We start from the raw sequence: 22,036 nt of genomic DNA, 5'->3' as shown, positions 1-22,036 counted from the left end.
TACTTTATTTGGCAACAGGGTCTCACTAAGTTGCTGAGAGGCTCACTAAGTACCTGAGGCTGGCTTCGAACCTTGTGCGATCCTCCTGTCTCAGCCTCCCAAGTGCTGGGATTACAAGTGTGTGCCACCATGTCTGGCTTAAGGCAATATATTAAAATTGTCTTTTAATTATGAGCATATTAAACAGAAAGTGGTGTGTAGGGGGAACCCCTGCTTTCCCTCATTTTGGCAAGACTATTTATTCTTCACTTCTCCAACCCTCCTAAAGTATTGGTTCTTAACCAGAATTAAGACATCATAATTACCTAAAAGACTTTCTTTCTTCCAGTACAGAACTGGAAGGAAAGAAAGAGGATGGATCTGGGTAAGAAAGTGAACCGGTAAATTTAGGATGGGTTCCTGTTAAGAATTTATTTTTTATTTGTCATCTTGGGTAATACTGGTGTCTTATGTATGCTATGCAAGCACCTTACCACTGAGCTACACCCTCAACCCCTAATATATTTTTTTGAGACAAGGTAATATATTATTTTGAGACAACTTTCAATGCTCCTGCCTCAGCCTTCCAAGTAGCTGGGATTACAGGCATGCACCATCATAAAGACTAAGAATGTACATTTTAAAACACCTTGAGAAATGCTGATTTATATCCTCAGTAAATCACTAAAAGATTAACATTGAGCCAACTTAATTTTTATAAAACTTTAATTATTACTCTTTTCTAATATTAATGGTTCAAGCCAAGAGATAAATCCATTACAGTCAGAAATATTTCAGAACATAAGTGAATTTAAGCAATAGAACTTTGTCTTACCATACACTCATAAGTTTAAATTATTCAAATGGCAAAACAAAAGAATTACTTAACATGTTTGTTTGTTTAGCGGGTCTGGGGATGAAACCCAGGGGCATTCGACCTCCAAGCTACAACCCCTGCCCTATTTTTTATTCTTTATTTTTTTGAAACTGGGTCTCACTGAGTTGCGGAGGGCCTTACTAAGTAGCTGAGGCTGTCTGCGAACCATGATCCTCTGGTCTCAGCCTCCCAAATGCTGGGATTACAAGTGTGCACCACCATGCCCAGCTAACATCATGTTTTAAACAGACCTTTCTTTGCGGGGAGGAGGGAAGTTCGTGCTCCCCATTCATTGATTTTAGTTTAAATATATTACTTTATGATAAATCCATGTCTAAATGTCTACTTAAAAGCTTCTCACGCCGGGTGTGGTGGCACATGCTTGTAATCCCCGCGCTTGGGAGGTGGAGACAGGAGGATCACGCAGGTTCAAAGCCAGCAGTGCTGGTTTAAGAGACCCTGTCTCCAAAAATAAAATAGGTCTAGGAGTGTAGCCCAGAGGTAGAAGGACTTCCAGGAACCCCAGTGCCACCAAAAAAAAAAAAAAAAAAAAAAAGCTTCCTGAAGCAATTTGCCCGTGAAGTAATAATCTTATTTCCTATGAATATAGACAGACACAAAATTATCCTTAGAAATTGTGTGAGAATAGACACCCTCAACAAAACTTAAATTTCTCAAACTTTTTCAACATTTAAAATGCTGAAGATAGTCGGGTGTGGTGGCACATGCTTATAATCCCCACGCTTGGGAGGTGGAGACAGGAGGATCGCGCTGGTTCGGAGCCAGTCTCGCTGGCTTAAGAGACCCTGTTTCCAAAATTAAAAAAAAAAAAAAAAAAAAAATCCTGTTTCCAAAAATAAAAAAGTATAAAATAGGTCTGTGAGTGTAGCCCGGAGGTATAAGGGCTTCCAGGAACCCAAAAAATAAATAAAATAAACTAAAATAAAATGTTGTTATTTATTTTACTGTCATTTAATGTAATAAACCTCACAATTTCTATTAAATTATTTTTCATGAGACAGTGTTTTTATATTGCAACTATTTTCTTTTTTGTAGAAAGAAAGATGGCAAACTCAGAGTTCTCTATTAGGGAAATGAAGCCGATTTCAGAAAGACTGTCAACCTGATGTCTGCCAGTGAAGCAATGAAAGCCTATTTTGGATCTACTTATTTTATGGCATCCTGAGATAGCTCAAAGACTTTCTCGAGGAGCAGATAAAATGTTCAAAGAACAAGATTAACTTGCAACATAAAAATAAATGCATACAAACCACACAACATATTTTTCCTCTAAAAGAAAGTCACAATTACAAAAATAAGAAGAGTGTGATTTCTAAAACATTAGGAAACATTGCACTTGAGTAAATCACAAAAATTTCTCCTCCTCTATTAAGAGATCAAACTTTGATCCTGCAAAAGGATCAAAATGCAAAATCAATTTTAAAATGATGTAAGAAGTAACCAGCAAGAATGACAAAATAGATTATAAATACACAAGAACCAAGTGTAATGGCACATGCCTATTTCATTATACTGCCAGCCCTTTTTATTATGAAACAAGGTCTCACTAAATTTCTGAGGCTGGCGATCCTCCTGTCTCAGCCTCCCAAGCACTGGGATTACAAGCTCCGCCACCGCACCTGGCTTCAAATTTCTAATCTTGAATTACCCAAAATCAAGATTCAATGTAGACTAAACTTCAGAAATCAAAAATCTCTGGTTTTTTGATTCCTGATTAACTCTTGTTATCCTTTAGTATCTATCTTACAACAAGCACTTCTTGGGAAATGAACTCTATAGATAAGGGGGAAAGAGTGACTAGAAATTATATAATGCGACTGCAAAAGGATCATAAGGGGCTCTTTTTCACTCTTTTGAGAAGTAAAAAAGAAGTAGGGTCCTTTTCACTCTTAATTAACTAATATCCGTGATACTTCAAATATAAAACCATGAATTCATTCAAAGTACAAATATTTTCTCTCTCCATTATGCAAAACAATGACAAGTTTCAACAAACTACATAAACCAAACTATGCTTACTTTTTCTTTTCTTTTTTTTTTTTTTTTTTTTTTTTTTTTTTTTTGCGGGTCTGGGAATGGAACCCAGGGGCATTCGACCTCTGAGTTACACCCCCTGCCCTATTTTTTTTTTTTCCTTTATTTTGAAACAGGGTCTCACTAAGTTGTGGAGGGCCTCACTAAGTAGCTGAGACTGTTGGCAAACTGCAATCTTCAGGTCTCAGCCTCCCGAATGCCGGGATTACAAGCGTGCGCCACCATGCCTGGCTCTTAACTTTTTTTAAAAAAGTAAAAAGCTTAACTGGGCGCGGTGGCACACTCCTGTAATCCCAGTACTTGTGAGGCCAAGACAGAAGATTGCAGGTTTGCGGCCAGCCCCAGCAACTTTAGTGAGGCATTTTACAACTTAGTGAGACCTTGTTTCAAAATAAAAATATAATAGGGCTGGAGGTACAATTAAAAGGTAGAACACCCTGGGTTCAATCCCTAGGGAACACACACACACAGAATTTTTTTGTGTGTGTGTGTGGTACTAGAGATGGAACCCAAGGGCAGTCTATCTCTGAGCTATACCTCCAGCCCTATTTTTTAGTAGGTTTTTTTGTGTGTGTTTGTTTGAAACAGGGTCTTACTGAGTTACAAAAGGCCACACTAAGTAGCTGAGGCTGTCCATGAACCACGATCTTCCAGTCTCTGCCTCCTGAATGCTGGAATAACAAGTGTGTGCCATCGCGCCCAGCCACAAAGACCTTTTAATAGATGCCATGTGGATCTGGTCTAAATAAATGTCGCTTGGGTTCCATCTCTTGTTTTTCCCCTCAGTAACTATAGAATTTCAACAACTGATTTATATAATCAAACTTCATTTTAGCTAAGATAGAAGATTATGGACTATAGTGGAAACACTCTGAGCATTCATGATATGATTTTGTTCCTTGCAGTTTCTCCACAAAATATATTTAACCTCATTGACCAAACTCAGACAAATACTTGAGTTCATACCAAAAATTTACCTGAGCTTTATCAACCACATATGCCTCAATAATATTTGATGGAATCAGACTGTACAATTCCTTTCCTTTCCAAGTCTGCACACAGTAGACTTCCTTCTGGCTCGACTTCAGCCTTGCCTCTATCAAAAGCATCATTTCTAGATGAGTAGTCATTAATTCAACAAATATCATTAGAATACTGACCATGTATGAAATATAGAGCCTAAATCTCTCAATATGTGAGTAAATAATTTTTAAAAACCACACAGTTGCCAGGCAGGGCGGCACATGCTTGTAATCCCAATACTTGGGAGGCTGAGACAGGAGGATCACAAGTTTGAAGACCGCCTCAGCAACTTAGTGAGGCTATCAGCAACTTGGTGATACCCCATTTCCAAATAAAAAATAAAATAGGTCTGAGGGTATTGCCCAGAGGTAGAAAAGCCCCTGGGTTCCATCCCCAGTAAAAATAAATAAATAAATAAATAAATACAAAAACACCACTGTTAGGGTTTTTAATTTTATTTTAGGAACTTTACCCACTGGCTTATATGGTAATTATATTGCTTTAGTCCCTATAATATTTTTTGAGGGGGCTGGTACTGGGGATTGAACCCTTCTACCTCCGGGCTATACTCCCAGACCTATTTTATATTTTATTTGGAAACAAGGTCTCTTAAGCCACCAAGGCTGGCTTCGAACCTGCGCAATCCTCCTGTCTCCGCCTCCCAAGCGAGGGGATTACAAGCGTGCACCACCACGCCCGGCTAGTCCCTATAATACTTGAAGAAACAGAACTGTAACCTGTTCATCCCTAAATTTAGCCAACTGACCCGAGGGGACCTTTCCTATCCTATTCAATGGTGGCAATCTTTTCACTAATAACACCTAGATTATTTAAACAAAAATAAAAAAAAATGGGGACAAATGTTAGATACTAAATTAACTTTTTTGGATCAAAAGAAACATTTTCTTTCTTAAGCAACAATGAATATGAGTAAAATAGTATTCTGCAGCCGCGTGTGGTGGCGCACACTTATAATCCCAGCATTCGGGAGGCTGAGACAGGAGGATGGTGGTTCGCGAACAGCCTCAGCTATTTAAGTGAGGTTCTTTGCAACTCAGTGAGACTGTTTCAAAATAAAGAATAAAAAATAGGGCTGGGGGTATAGCTGGGAGGTAGAATGCCCACAGGTTCCATCCCCAGTACTGCAAAAAAGAAAATAAATAAAATAGTATTCTTCATTATGTTATTTCATTTATAAACAAGAAATGTTCCAAGTTTTATAATCAGACAAATGTCTGATTATAAAGATTACATTCATAAAAATACTGAAATTAAATTAAAAATGCAATTTAGTTTTAGATTTCTTTTCAATGAATAAAACCACACATCAAACTAAAAACAAAAACTAGTTTGATTTCAAGAACATGTTGTGAGGACCGGGAATGTGCACAGCAGGTAGAGCACTTGTGCAGCATGGAGGTGGCCCTGGGTTTGCTCCCCAGCACTACAAGAGAAAGTAAAGAAGAAGGCACTGTGACTGACTCAATAAACACTTCACTCATTTCTCTTACACTAAAATCAATTTAGCCAATTTTTTGTAACAGGTATTTCTTTTCTTTTTGTAACAGGTATTTCTTTTCTTGCAACAGTTTTTAAATGTACATATTAAATGTAACATGTAAATAAAAGATAACTGATTACTCAAACCCACATGGTTTAAAATTCAAACTAAAATTCACAGTGCTTATGCTTACTTTCTATTCTTACTTTCCTATTCTAAAAGTTATTAGAAGATGTAATGTAATGATTATATTCTTGTCCCATTAACATTACCAAAGTAGAAGAAATCCCTGTTGCCCAGTTTATTCAATTTGTATTTGTGATCTTGATTGAGCTTCAGTAACCCCTGTAACAACGAATTCAACAATGATTTCAGTTATACAGAACAGAGACACAAACCATAAATGAAGCAAAACTAGCCTCAGTTGAAGGATCATTTAAAGCCCTTGTATCTTATTTACACACAACAATTTAAGCCCTTGATTTAAAGCCCTTTTCTTATTTAAAAAAAAGTGTTAAAAGATGTATTTATACTCTTAGCCCTTGGCAGATTAAGAGGAGAAGGAAGGGTTTTTAAGAAAAAAGAGGCAAAAACTGGTTAATGCCCTAAAGAGTTTGGGCAGCTGTTCTCAAGAGGGTCCAAGACAAGAAGCAACAAGTATCATCATCTGGGAACACATAAGAAGAGCTCCTCCACATCTACTAAATAAAAACTAGGGATGGAACTCAGAAAACAGGACTTTAATAAGCTCTGGGTGATCATGGACTCTCAGATTTGAGAACCACTGTTGTCGAGGTAATATTAAGAGCCTAACAAGCTGGGCATGGGGAAGCACACTTGTAATCCCAGTACTTAGGAGGCTGAGCCAGAAGGATCACCAATTTGAGGTCAGCCTCGGCTACTTAGTGAGACCCTATTTACACACAAACACACAAACACACACACACACACACACACACACACACACACACACACACACACACCAGAATCATTCCTCCTCCTCGCCCCCAAAAAAGCCACTCACTAAGAACTAAAAAATGGTTCAAATAAGCTTCTCTGAGTACAGCCATTACCATTACTTTGTTTCAGGCACTTTAACAGTCTGAGAGAGGCAAGAGAAAAGGCTTACCTTCAAGGAGTTATAATCTAACATCTTAGGGCAGAAGGCCAACAAAAAGGATAAAGAATCTAAGTAAGTATATAACTTTAAAACAAACTGCTTTTAAAACTCCTATCTAAAAAGTATTAATATTTAGTTCAGTACAATAAGGAGGCACGTGTTGTTGAGCATGCATCACCAAAAATATATATTTTGTTTGGAGCAAGACAGCACTGTAAATTTTGGCCATCTTTCTGTATGAAAATTTGTATAAGAAATATTAAAGTTAAGATAATTAAAAGTAGAAGCTTATGATATCCAAAAAATCAACTATGCAGAAAAGACAGCTGTATTTTGACACAAGCTAAGCCAGTTATTGTAGATACTTTGGTAATATTTCAAAAGTAGACACAGGAGGTAAAGATGGATTTTAAAAGATACAAAAGATATAAATGAGACAGTGCCTCAAAATACATATTCATGAGATAGCCAGGTCAAATGTTAAATTAACTTAAAGTAATGGAAGTTCGGAATTCAGAGAAACTTCACAGGAGAAACTTCCAGATTCCATCGATACAGCCTCCCCAAACTGCTGCTCCTCCGTGCTCGCCCGCTCGACGCCTGGAGGGTGCGAAGGCGCCCGGCGCGGCCTAGAGCCAGTGTGGGAAGACGCCGCCCAACCTGAACATCTGCCCTGAACTGTGCACAACCCCAAGAAACTGATTTTGCTATGTTTAGCCCCTACATTTTTCCTCAGGAGTTTATCCCACCGTACTTCACAAAAAGGGAACAACAGAATTATAGCCCATAGTTACTATAGTTTAGAAAGCAGTTGGTGACTAAAAATATATTGATATCCTATTAATCTTTATTATTTTATCAAATGTACATCACATCCCTCCCTTCACAAGATTATAGTTACAAGTTACTTACAGGAATACTGTTCTAAAATTTGATTAATCACATCTAAAATGAGAAGGTATTCATGAAGCAGTAAGAAAACATCTTATATCAGACACATCAGCATGTAAGAAATCCATGACTAAAGAATATAGAACGAAGCATTATCACCATAAACATTCAGTCCAGGTCTGGGTTTTTGCTAGCATTCATGGCTAAGATTTTTACATGCCCATATGTGTTAGAGGTTTGAAAAACTCCTCTCATTTTACCAAGACCACATGCCCTGCTCTAGGGTAAACTGTCCATCTGAAAGAGTGAGTCAAGCCAAGAATGAAGGAATAATTCAGGAAAAAAAGGAGCCACAATCCCATTCATACCTACAGAATTAGAGGACTGTTCCTAACTATACAAGTAACATAGAGCACAGTGACTTTTTCCTTCTTTTTTTTTAAACCATACTATCTCTCCACGAAGTGCTTACAATGCACTACGCATCACCAAGTCAAAAGGCTAGAGAAAAAATTATTCCTGGAGCTCTCTAACTATTTGAATAAAAGAGGGATGGGGAAAGGACTTTTTTTTTTTTTAATTTATCAGTACTGGGGAGTGAACCCAAGGGCATTCTACCTCCAAGCCATACTCCCAGCCCTCTTTTTTATTCTTCATTTTGAAACAGAGTCTCACTAAGTTACGGAGGGCTGCAATCCTCCTGTCTCAGCCTCCCAAGTACTGGGATTACAAGTGTGTGCCACCATGCCGGACTGGAAGGACTGACTTCTAACTCTTCACATTCAGCTTAGAATGACAAATGTTTTGGGGCACCAACATGCTCTTCCTGCCTTCTAGTACACTCAGAACCACTCACTACAAAACAAAGATTCACTAAGATTCTCAAATTGCTTAAAACAAAACTCCCTTCATCTCCACCTACAAAGCACAGGTGGACCAGTTGGTATTTTTTTGTTTACATACAGTATGTCAAAGAAGTCCAATACCATTTAAAACCCTTTTTAAGTCTAGTACAAAACTCATGTTCTTTTTCTCTTATTGCTATTTCTCATCATTATCTTCATTCTGTTTACTGTCCCCTATCATCTAGAAATTCACAAGTCATTCAACAATGGAATCTTAGATTTTAAAGACTTTTAAAATCATCTAATCCTATCTTCTTCTTATAAAAATAAAAAAGGATTAAACACAACCACCAAGTGGTACACAAACACAGCTACTTAGCTGAAGATCTGGTACAATGTTCTAAAGGCCATTGAGTCAGTCCAGAGCTGCAGGAGACTTTGCTGCAGATGTAGTTCACTGAGTCTGAAAACTGCAGTTAAAGGAACCCCTGCCCCCTTCCCACCCAGCCCCTACCTCCTAATCAAGGGACAAGACATCTGAGACAAAGCGATTTAAACAGGAAGCCCACAATGAGAACTCTCAAACCTGAGAGGAAAAATTAACCAGGGATTCCCCAACCAGCAGAATCTTAACTACTGGTAGCTATTTAAGCCTTACCTTACAGGTCTCCAAGCCAGCTGCCAGCAGCCACATCCCCCTCTGCGCCACAAACGTCTTGCCTCAGTTTCCTGAAATTCCCAACTGGGGTGGGAATATAGCCAGCTGGCATTCCCAACCTGGTTATGTTCCTACAGTTCTACTGTTAGCCACCTTCCCCGGGACATCACAGTCTGTATCTGTATGCATGTATACACAGAGTAGCCCCTTCTAGGATGAGCTCGGCATTACAGCACAATGAAAAACTCCTCTTCACAAAAACCTTGAGGCCCTGATCATAATAGTAAAATAATTTTTCAATTTTTATTAATGTGGGAAGAAATCCTCAAATTAGAGAACCCTTGAAAGGTTTGAGTGAGTCTGCTGAATACACCTGAAAAACAAAGTAGTTACAAAAAAATAGAAACATGCAATTTATCAATAATACTTATAGATCTTGTAGATACTTTAACACTGATTAAAAGAATGTTTTAAAACCTCAAAAACACAGTGACTCTCGTTTTGATGCTATTAATTTTTCAACAGGAACATGTTTGTTTCTCATTTGACTATTATTCACCTAAATACCTGTGAACATTTTCAGGTTTTGCAATTTTTTCAAAGATATTTACTGACTCATTAAAATTCACTATATTTAAGAAATAGGCATCAATAAAAAAAAGCTTTCCAAATTAAAATGGAAGTTTTACTAAATGAGTAGCATTTCTTAAGCACCATTTATGCCTAAATTTGTGCCAGATGAGAAATGGCACGGTCCTTTCTTCTTAGGATCTTGTAATTTGTAATATTCATTGAAAATATAGGTTGGTATATAAAAGAATTATAAGAGTTTAATACTAAACTATTTCAATTAATAATAAGGACAAAATAATTCAGAAAAATATGTTCAGGCTGAAATATCTAAATAAATTTGGGGTAGAATTACTTAAGTTTCACACCCAATCCATTTAGTGGTAGACTACTGAAAGTAATTACAAAGAAAATCTGTTTATGGAGTATCTGTTTGACATGTTGATGTTTAAGAACTACATAAATATTTTCTAATTTTTATTTTCAATATTTATACCAATTTAATACAAAACAACTTAAGGTAATACCTTATAGAGTTTTTGTATCTTGTGTGACAATATAAAGCCTAGGTACACAATGAAATTTAAATATGAGCTTAGATATTCTGCAAATTGGCAATTTCCTACTTTCCCAATGGTACACTCCTCAGTGTGATAACACAGCTAGGTAGACATATCTGTGTATTTAATTTTACCCACCCCACACTAGTGTTCCAGTCCTTAACACTTACAAAGTTCACAATTTGGGGGGGTATTGGGGATAGAATCCAGGGGCATTCTACTTCCAAGCTACACCCCCAGCCCTATTTTTTTATTCTTTATTTTAAAACAGGTTCTCACTAAGTTGTAGAGGGCCTAAGTAGCTCAGACTGGCCTTGAATCTGTGATCCTTCTGTCACAGCTTCCCAAGTACTGGGATTACAAGTGTGAGCCACCACGCCCAGCTAAAGTTCACAATTTTTGACCTATACAATTAGTTAGCCTAAACAGTATTTCCCCACTTTGCCCTACTCCCTTCTGTCTTTCAGTTTTACAAGCAGATCAGTTTTATGAAGACATACATAAATAGAACTAAAGAAGAAAATAACTCCCTCAAGTAGAGATTATTCTTATGTATTCAAAAAAAAAGAGAGAGAAACTGGTACTAATGGATGGAAGATAGACAAAACACAAGTTTATTTCAGCATAACACATCATTTTTGTGTTTATTCAAACTGTTAAAATATGTACTGGGTGATCTTGTGGTTTTTTTTATCACATTCAAGATGACCATTTGTCAGGATTAGTATCTCTAAATCGGCACTATTAACCCTAAAGTTTCTACACCTAGACTAATGACCAATGAATACTGGATTATCACCTAAGCCAACGACTATGCAACTGACATGGATTTAACGTCTATTTCCTTACCTATGATATGAAATGCCAGTTAGTGAATCACAGAATTTTATTATTTTTTAGCACAGAAGTTTAAAAACTAAGATCTTCCTATCTGAACCCTTCAACATTATAATAAATAATTTTAACAACTACATTTATCAAATATTTTAATATTTTTGAATAAGAATGATGAATATTGTGGTGAATTCATTTGAACCACCCCGCCATGCCACTCCTGATTGGCATGGGGCTGTGACTGTCTTCTGTATTACTATCTTTTTAATAAACTCCTTTTTAAAAAAAAAATGATGAATATTCATATCCCCTTTTCTCCCCTCCAAACCTTTCCCAAGATAAAAATAAAAATAAAATTATTAGCCACTAGTGCCCATCAATTTGGTACCATCACCTTCTAAAAACATTAATATTTTCTTTAGGTGTTTAAAAAAACTACAAGGGCTCAGGGTATGACTGAGTGGTAGAGAGCTTGCCTATAATGCATGAGGTCCTGGGTTCAATTCCCAGCTCTGCAAAATAAAAGGAAAAAAGGAGGGAAATCTACAATAAAATTGGCAGTAAAGGAACATAATTATTAATAATCCTATTTAACACTGTACTCCTCTTCCCAAATCAATCATATGAGGTTTGCCATAACAACTTATTATAAAACATACTGAATGGTTCCAAAATATGCACTATCTTCATCCAGAAGGAATATCTGAAAATGCTCGTCATGGAGGCTCTTTTTCTCATATATACATCAGTGGTAACATTTTCAAATTCAAGAACTTGTCTCTGCCCCTCCCAAATACCCACATACAATTAGGCAGAACAAGAGATGCTTACTTAGTTCCTGAGTCATGACTGCATGAAACCACCAAAGGATGTATCAGAACAACATCTAGAAATGTCTGCTGCTCCTGCTGCCACCACTCTTAAAATTACCTTCAAACATACTGCAGTTATCGCCAATTTGTTAAAACTGAGTAAATTATGGTACACCAAGATTTAGCTTACTAAATCGACTATCAAGTAAAAGTACTCAAGATGAAAAGAAATCATAATCTTATGATTAAGCTATTTTTGGCACAAAAGATTAAAGCAGAAACTATTATTTTACATGATTTGCACAATCATAATTTCATTTCTAAATATACAGGCAAAATACTTGCTATAAAAGCTAATAGAAAAATACATATTTAGATAATAATGCATTACTTAAAAGTATTCTTACTATAATTCAGTCAGGATTTTAATTTTGCTAAGGATGCTAAACCAGTGGTTCTTAATTTCTGGAAGGCTGTGAATCTCTGAGAAAATAACAAAAGTTGTGACCAGAAAAAAATTCTTATTTACAAATTTAAAAATATCATGCATATAACTAAAGGGGTTCTCAAAGATAATGAAGCCCAAATTAAATACTATGCTTTAAATAAAATATTTTCATAATTACCTACAATATTTAGAAATGCAGGTACTATTCATGTTAAATGTACATAAAACAACCAACTCCATGGATCCCTGATTTCTTAAATTAAAACTGAATAAAACGACTGTTTATATAATTTAATAAAAAACATGTCACATATTTTAACACTTTAAGTGCTTTCTAAATCTAATTAGCTATAAATCCAAATAATTTTGGTACAAAATTTACTTTTTGCATTAAAACATAAAAAACTCTTTTTAAGTGTTCAAAACAAATTTTAAAAAAGAACTTGATTTGTTCAATACCTATTTTGTACTCGGTATTATGCTTTTGTTCCTTTTAATTTGTAGAAACCCCAGATTTTAATAACTAGTTCAACTTTACTCAAATATTTTTACACTTCTGGTCAAAAGACATATTTAGATATGTATTTTTCCATATATAAGCAAAATAACATTACTGTAGTATTTACATAGATGCCAAAGTATTTAAATTTTCTTTTTCTGTTTTGTTATTTATAAAAATACTAATTTTATATACTTTCAAAGGCAATAGTTTTGGGGATAATCACAAAGAAATGATAACCGAATACTGTCAATGGGTTACTCTTATAGTAGACAAGACATATTAAAAACAAATTATCAGTAAAATAGGTAAATAAATTCTATAAACTTAGGCATCCTATAATCTAAAGTGGAAATGTCAAGAAATTTTCCAAGGCCTTACTTGAAAAATATATTTGTAGGTAAGAAATGATGGAAGACACTGAAGGGGCAAAATTGTTTTCTGAAAGGAAGGCAGACTTAAGTTTTTTTCTCTGCTCATCACCAGTGTTAAAGTCATTAATCAAAAGGGGGAAAAATGAAGTAGTAAATGCAAAACCATTTATCATTCTAGTATTTTTGGAAAGTATATTAACTTAGCTAATTGTCATTTGAAATAATAGTAATAAAGAACTGAAGAATAAGCCAGCATGGTGGCACATGCCTGTAATCCCAGTACTTGGGGAGGCTGAGACAGGAGGATCACAGGTTTGAGGACAGTTTCAGCAATGTAGTGAGAATCTTGGCAACCTAACAAGATCCTGCTTCAAAAATATTAATATAAAGGGCCGAGAGTGTAGCTCAGAAGTAAAATGCTCCTGAGTTCAATTTCCAATACTACACACAAAAAATTAAGAATATATTTAATGTGACATATTGATCTATTTCCAATGATTTGAAAGTGTGATTGTTTTTGCCATTAATACAGCACTTTAATCTTAGGGGCATGTAGAAGACCAAATAGATTCTCAGCAAACTTAGTTTTTATATTAATTAGTTCCACACTTACAATGTGATGCCCAATTAGGATCAATTAAAGACTTATATATAAACGAGTTAATACTGAAAAGCTTAAAAGAAAGTGTTAATGGGCTTTTTTGAAAACTAGATGTTCTCAAAATAAAAAATTATCTTTCATACTTTGACTCATTATTACAAAATGCTTTTGGGGAGTGTGAGGGTGTATCTCAGAGATAAGAGTATATGTTTAGCATGTGTGAGGCCCTGGGTTTGATCCTCAGCAAACACACACACACACACACACACACACACACACAGACAAGGTGCACACACACACACACACCTTTTTAAATTTAACGACAAGCTTGAAATAATCTGATCAAATATGTAAACAAAATATTTCTAAAAATAAAGCCCTTAATTAAGAAAGCTACTATTTTCTGATTGGCATATGGATTCATTATTGCAAGTGAAATAGATATGGGAAATTATAACACTACTCAGAAGTCTGGACAATGTCTCAAGAAATTTTAGATGTATAGCTGACATGTAGATTTTGTTCCTGTAAACAATGTGAATATACCTCAATGGGACAAAAATCATGTTATACTACTTACAAATAAAACTTTTAGGGTACCAGGGATATTAAAAAACCTGACACTGTTCTCTATGGAAGAAGAAAAAGGTTATAAATTTAACTGAAACTGAAAAGAACCATGATAGAAAAAAGAGTAAGGGGGAAAGTGGGAGGTGGGAATTAGAAAGGAGAGGTTAGAAATAAAAAATCAAAGTGAGGGGGTACTGATAAAATATTTGGCAATACAAGGTTTGGTATTCATCCTGGGTAACATAAGCTCTGAGTTATCAGGGTTACTGTATATGCTAAAACAGTGCTCTGTTCCATAGTGTTATCTTTATCCTCTCTCCTTTTCTTCGATTTTGATATCATTTTCAATAGCAAGACTTATCTTACCTTTTGGACTAAACCCTGGGAGACAGTGCTAGTTACAAGATGATCTAGATAAATCTTTTGGTTTTGTTTAGTGTGTATATTTCATTTTGTTTCTGTTTTTCAAAATGTCTAAGATCAAGTGATAATTTTCCAATAGAGGTTCTAGAAATATAATCTGTGTGTGCGGCTCAAACATTTTACCAGGTAACAACTTTCAATACTTACTATAAATTCAGTATTTTTTTTGCCTACCTTACTTTCTAAATCAAGGCAAACAGAAGTGGGAATGATCTTAAGACTTTTTGATATTTTTACAATAGAATAAATACTTATTCTGGAGTAGGTACAAAACATACAAGTTTTTAAGTTAGAGAGGTCTTCAAAGAACCATAGGTCTTTCAATGGGTCACAGTGAACTCTTACTCAGAACCCCTGAGTATAAGTGCATTTGCTCCAATTCTTTCTGCTACTAAAACATATCTGGAAAAAAATGATTGAGAAGTAGCTTTCCCTATTGTAATGATTCCTGATGTAGTACACTTCTTTCCTACTACTGTTTATATTATACCAAATTTTAAATTACTACTACAGCATTTATAATCAAACATCTGAAAAAGCAGTAAAATATATTTAGAATGATATGGAATTCTTTTTAGAAATTTTGTACAAAAAAGGGCTTTGAGTCATGTATACACATCAATATTTCCTCTATTGCTGATGCCTTTACAATATTAACTTTTTTAAAAAATAGAGAAATAACAAGGTCCAGACATGTTTTTTAAATAATTTTCTCCTTTACATTTTTAATTTTTGTGCTTTTAAAAATCCTTACACATAATTTCATTCATAATTAAGTTTTGCCTTAAAATTCTCCACTACATATTTTGTCTATGGTACCAAAAAATAGAACATAAAATTCAGAATGTGTTAAAAAATGAACCATTCAACAATGTAATTTCAATTTTGATAAATTAATAATAAGTGGTGTTTACAGATCTGATATCTGGAACTCACTGGAAATAGTTACTCAACTTACCTGGTGCTAATCCAGCAGTAGCAGGGCTTCCCAAGGATGGGTGAGAGAAAACTTGAGAGAAGGCAGACATATTTGACTGGGACAGGTTACTCAGCCTGGAGGTTGATCCTCCTTTAGGAATAAACTCGCTTGCAGTAGGATTTGGTGTCTATTTAAAAATCAAATATAGTAAGTTAACACACTTTAGGTCCCCAAAAGACATTGAACTTACTGGGCATTACTCCACAATGCTTTATTTGCTGAGTAAAAAGCTTTATGCAAAGGATTGACAGGTGTTTTAGGTTCTATATTTTGGTGTGATATATTTAAATTTCTTTTAAAAATTTGATCATCAAATTTGAGGATTTTAATCTGTCATCTGCAGAATTTTAACTTCAAGAACTTGTAAAAAAAAAAAAATAAGTTTGCCTTTATTGTCAAGCATGTATCATTACCAAACTATCTTAACTCATTTTAGAGAACTGGGAGGTTGAGACTACCTCAAAACTGAGCAACAAGTTTCAAACTTAGTATCTTTAAACCACTTCTATCAGGACAAAGGTCAAAACTGCCTTTCTTCCAAAAGTAATCACTTCCTTTTTTCTAAGTACACACATTTCCTCAATATGGTGCCAAGTATTTAAGTAATGGAGGAAAGACAAGAAAAACACTAAAAAAAATAAAATAAAAAAAGCAAACATACAAAAGGAATCAAGAAACCAGCAAAAGCAAATACAAAAGGAGATTCCAGTGCCTGCATAGTTTTAGGTGACCTGTTACATTAAAGCTATTCTTACTACATAAGATTACATAGAAAGAAATTTTAACAGTGATACTATTATATATCTTTTTACTTTTCTTTCTTTCTTTCTTTTTTTATTTGTGTGTGTGTGTGTGTGTGTGTGTGCGTGCGTGCGCGCACGCGCGCACGCGTGTGCGTGTGCTGGGAGTGAAACCCATGGGCATTCTATCTCTGAGCTATACCCAAAGCACTATTTCTTTTTATGTTGAAATAGGATCTCACTAACTTGCAGAGGCTGGTCTTGAACCTGTAATCGCCCTGTCTCATCCTCCCAAGTACTGAGATTACAAAAGTATGCACCACAACACCTGGCAAAGCATCTTTTACATTAGAGTAGTATGGTACTTCTGGCTTTACTGGAACATTATGAGACTGCATATAAAGTCTGGTTTTGTGCATGTTGAGTTTCTACAGAAGACAGAAGATGAATTTATTACTATACAACCTAAGAACAGTTTCCTTATTTGATATGAATGACATTTTAAATTACCAAGTTAAGAGTTCAACATACTAGATTTGGGAGATAATAAGGCAGCAGAGTTGCCTAATTATAAACTCTAAGCAAATGATATTAGCAGTTATGAATCAACTAAATTTTTAGACTGGTAAAATATAGAAGAAATGCTAAATCTAGGCTTAAGTAAAACACATAGAAATATAAAATAAACCTCTTTTGAATGTCATGTCTAATATGTGAAATTCCGAAAAAGAAAAAAAATCAGGCTTAAGCCAAAATATTATTTTCTATTTTTACAATTAATTAGTTAATTAATTTTACGGTACTGGGAATGGAAACCAGGGGCATTCTACCTCCAAGCTACACTTCCAGACCTATTTTTTTATTCTTTATTTTGAAACAGGGTTTCACCAAGTTGTAAAGGCCCTTACTAAGAAGCTGAGGCTGGCCGCAAACTGTGATCCTCCTGTCTCAGCCTCTTAAACGCTGGAAACACAAGCATGTAGCCACCATGGCCAGCTGCCAAAATATATTTTCCAAAAAGAAAATAAGTTTCTAATACATAAATATATTTTCAGAAACCTTTCAAACTCTTAAGTTTTCAAAAACGATATCATATTCTTTAAAGGGATGATCACAATTGATTTCTAGAACAGAAAATAAACCACTAGATTTTACTGATAAAGTGCTTTCCAGTTATAAGGCAACAAATGTCTACTAACACAAGTTAGACAAGTCAGAGCTAATGTAAATCAGTTAACCCTAAAGCTATCTTAGAAGAGTAAAGTTAAGATAAAACTTATCAGATATCTTAGTAAAAAGAGTCCAAAATGCCTATGAAAAATAGTGACTTCAAATTACAAGGTTGCTATTGAGACAACAAAACTGAACAAGAAAAGAAATATAAATATATTAACAGTTTTAGTATATTCCTGAGAAATAAGCATTACCTTGCCACATATATCCTGTAATAATGGTGAATAATAGTCTATCTGATTGAAGAGTGGAGTTTCTCCAACTTAAATCTACTTTAAATTATTTTGAAAGCCTTTTTTTTTTGGGGGGGGGGGTGGCCAGGAATGGACCCCAGGGGCATTCGACCTCTGAGCTACACTCCTTGCCCTATTTTTTAATTTTGAAACAGGGTCTAAGTAGCTGAGGCTGTCCACAAAGCACAATCCTCTGGTCTTAGCCTCTCGAATGCTGGGATTACAAATATGCCACCATGCCTGGCTTTTTTTTTTTGGGGGGGGGAGCCTATTTTTAAGGAACTCTCTGAGAAAAAGGGAAAGTGCACTGAACTTGACATACAAATTATATAAAATTTCATCATAAATTTTAATGGGCCTCAAAGTTTATTATAACAGAAGTTACTAAATATAACTATTAAATTTTAAATATTAAGCCACAACTTCTAGAGATTATACAGCCACAGAAACAAAAAATCTACCCAATAGGGAATTCAAATTAAGAAATAAAAAGTATACCTCCGAGCTACACCCCCAGCCCTATTTTTTATTCTTTATTTTGAAACAGGAGCTCACTTAGTTGAAAACTAAGTAGGCCTCACTAAGTAGCTGAGGCAGTCCAAGAACGGCAATCCTCCTGTCTCAGTCTCCCCCTCCAAAAAAAAAAAAAAAATACATTCTTAAAACTTCACTAACATTCCTAGTTTAAAGTATAAATAAGAGTTTGGTAAGCTATTAAGCTATAAAACTATTATCAAAGCAACATAAGCATATACCTTTAACATGTTAAAAATGATTTTCTTGAAAAATAAGCAAAAACTGGTAACTAAAACCCATTAATACATCAAAATGAAATACCTGCTCAGGAAAAAAAAAAATTCTTTTTAGGTTTGGAGGGAGATTACATATATAATCTTTCTAACTTCAATAACACATGTATGGAATAAATAAGTTGTCAAAGAACAAACTGAAGTTTATGATTCCTGCCCTATGATTTCAATAATTCCTTCCTGGGTTAAGGATGTAGCTCAGTGGTAGAGCACTTGATCAGCATCTGAAAGGTCCTAGGTTGGATCACTGTAAAATAAATAATCCTATACTACCTACATATGTCTCTCTATATTAAATTTTTATTTTTAATGAATTTTTATGTAAACACTAATTCATATTCATAATTTAAAAACCTAATTTGTATTCACAGCTTCAACAGTTTTAAATGCATTTTTAAAATATCAGTGTTTATTTCATTCAAATAACATTCTTTGTGAAAATTTATCAATAAAATTCACTTTAAGTTCCCATACACTTAAATGTGCCCTGCAATTTGGTGGTGGAGGGACACCAAGTGCTTCTTAAATAATGAGGTCTCCAAATTGACACAACCTCCCAACAAATGGATATGACCTGTCTATATCCTCTAGAAACAAAATACTTAAGAGTTCAAATGTATCATTATTATTATATCGTAAATAAGATATTTAAATTCAGACATCCCACATGATCCATCTGATACTTACCTATCCACAAATAACCAATAAAAGTTTTTTATAAAAATAAGTTAATCTTCTAATGACATTTTTAATTCATGATTAACATGATTTTATGCTTTTCTACCATATTGCCTCAGGTAAACTGTTATCTTTAAAGTAAAATTCAGCATTTATTTATTTATTTATTTACTTATTTTTGGTGGTACTGGGGTTCCTGGAAACACTTCTACCTCTGGGCTACAGTCCCAGACCTATTTATACTTTTTATTTGGAAACAGGGTCAGTTAAGCCAGCTCGGCTGGATTCGAACCTGCGTGATTCTCATCCAGCCTCCCAAGCGCAGGGATTATAAGCATGCACCACCACGCCTGGCTATTTATTAATTTATTTTTGTGGTACTGGGGGTGGAACCCAGGGGCTTTTTCTATCTCCAGGCTATCCTCCCAAACCTATTTTATACTTTATTTGGAAACAGGGTCTCACTAAGTTGCTGAGAGCTTCACTAAGTAGCTAAGGCTGGCTTCCAACCTGTTTGATCCTCCACTTTCAGCCTCCCAAGCACTGGGATTACAAGCATGCACCACCACTCCCGGCTCAGAAAATTCAGTATTTAATACTCTGGTAGACTCCACTAAAAACAGAACACTGCAGTAAGAAAACCATAAACTAGGAGACTGATTAGATAAGCACTGCAATAAGCTAAAAAATATAGCCATTAACTATTTTAATTAGGTAGAAAGATGCTTAAAAATAATGAAAACAGAACACTAGATATTGTGTAATACTTCAATGCAAATGGCGGGGGGGAAAGGTCTACAAGAAAAAAAATTGTGTAACTATAATGGGATGAATGACTGATAAATTAATAATATTCTTAAATATCATTTGGGTTTTATCATCACAAAGAAAACTCATGAGACCATTCAAATATCTTCCATAGTATGGCTCCCTATCATGAGCTCAGCTTAATTTACCTCTGAGTAAAACATGACATGACTTGGTTACTTTTTCTTAACAGCTTTATTTAGATATAAACTGACATATAGTAAACCAAACACTTTAAATATACATTTTGTTGACTCTTTAAAAGGCATATAATCATAAACCCATTATTCAAGACAATTTAGTGACTATATATCCATCAGGCTAAGTACTCACAGGTCTCTTATAAAACCTTTTTTCTATCATAACCCCATCTCTCTATACTCCAGTTTCCAGGCAACTACTGATCATCTTCCTGTCACTATCTGCTTTTCCAGAATTTTATATAAACAAATCATACATACATATGTGTATCACTTTTGTGACTAGCTTCTTTCAGTCAGCTTCAAGATCCATGTTGTTGCATCTATCAGATTTCATTTTTTCATGTAGATTGTCATTCAATAATATAGCTCTACAGCACTATTTATCATTTCATCCACTGAACATTTAGATTATTTCCAGTTTGAGGTAATTACAGATAAGGTGCCGTGAACAATCATGTACAAGTTGTTGTGTATATACATACTCATCATTCTTAAGCTCCTAGCAGTAGAGGACCTGGGTATATAGCATGTGTGTACACATAACCTTTCTTTTTGTACGAAACTGATAAACTTTTCCAGAGTAGTTGCACTATTCTAACACATCCTCCAGGTCAAAGTAGGAGACTACAATGCTCTATGCCCTCAGAAACACGTGCTTTGGTTAGTCTTTTCCTTTGTAGATATTTTAATAGGTGTGTAGTGGCATCTCATTTTGGTTTTAATTTGCATCTCCTAAATAACTTACTAATCATTCTTCTTTAATGAGGTTTGTATTTTTTATCATCTTTACTGAGTTCTTCTGTTTTCTAATATAGAATTTTGAGAGTTCTTTATGCATTTTAGGTACAAGTCCATCACATATATGGTTTACATATATTATCTTTCATGCTATGATTTGTCTTTCCATTCTCTTTGTTTTGTTTTGTTTTGGTAGTACTGGGGTTCCTGGAAGCCCCTATACCTCCAGGCTACACACCCAGACCTATTTTATACATTTTTTAAATTTGGAAACAGGGTCTCTTAAAGCGAGTGCGGCTGCTTCAAACCTGCACAGTCCTCCTGTCTCCACCTCCCAAGCGCGGGGATTACAAGCGTGCACCACCACGCCCGGCTCTTTCCATTCTCTTTGAAAGAACTTATAGGTCATGTTTTTGGCAGCCTATCTCAGAGATGCTTATCTACCCAAAGTCACACTCTTTTCTCCTCTACTTTCTGTATGTTTCACTTTTAAGTTTATGCTCCATTTTTAGTTCATTTTTTATGGAGTGTGATGAGTATAAATTATTTTATTTATTAAATGTACACATCCAATTACTCTAGCACCATTTGCTAAAAATATCATTCTCTGCTGAATAGATTTTGCTTCTTTATTGAAATCAATTGAAAGGGCTGTAGTGGTTTCTGTGGTTGCTTGGGGATTCAGGCAAGTAAGGAGCACGTTCAGGACAGCCTGGATAAATGCTCACTGATGGCTTAGTTGGAAGCACTTGTGGTGGTGGCTTCCAGTTTCTTTTGTGCATCTCTCAGACAGATGCACAAAAGAAACTGGAAGTCTGTTCAGACCATGCTCCAGAAAGATGAGGCAAAGAATATACCTTGTGGGACCAGGAAAGTAGTAGTGTGATGACCTATTTTGACAGAACTGATGTGGTGAACTTCCTGGTCCCAAATTTAGTGTATGATATAGTGAAGAACTATACCACCAACTACAAGG

The 22,036-nt window shown here is 35.1% G+C and overlaps 1 protein-coding gene across 5 annotated transcripts in view; it reads right to left on the bottom strand.

The window, feature by feature from the left end:
* The window catches only part of PAN3 (poly(A) specific ribonuclease subunit PAN3), a gene marked incomplete at both ends in the record, with an annotated part of 174,037 nt that overhangs the window by 59,280 nt on the left and 92,721 nt on the right, over positions 1-22,036 (bottom strand). For 4 of the 5 annotated variants that reach the window (XM_080689997.1, XM_080689996.1, XM_080689998.1 and 1 more), the window contains one exon: positions 15,599-15,746. The exons of the other annotated variant lie outside the window; for it this stretch is intronic. In XM_080689997.1, coding sequence (XP_080546123.1) covers positions 15,599-15,746 — 148 coding nt within the window. The remainder of the gene's footprint in view (positions 1-15,598; positions 15,747-22,036) is intronic. 5 annotated transcript variants of the gene reach the window in all.

The sequence above is a fragment of the Muscardinus avellanarius genome (genome assembly GCF_963383645.1).
Source record: "Muscardinus avellanarius genome assembly, chromosome: 2".
In the NCBI taxonomy this organism is placed as follows: domain Eukaryota; kingdom Metazoa; phylum Chordata; class Mammalia; order Rodentia; family Gliridae; genus Muscardinus; species Muscardinus avellanarius.
Note: the sequence above shows the minus strand (reverse complement) of the source record. Positions and strands in the feature narration are given on the sequence as shown.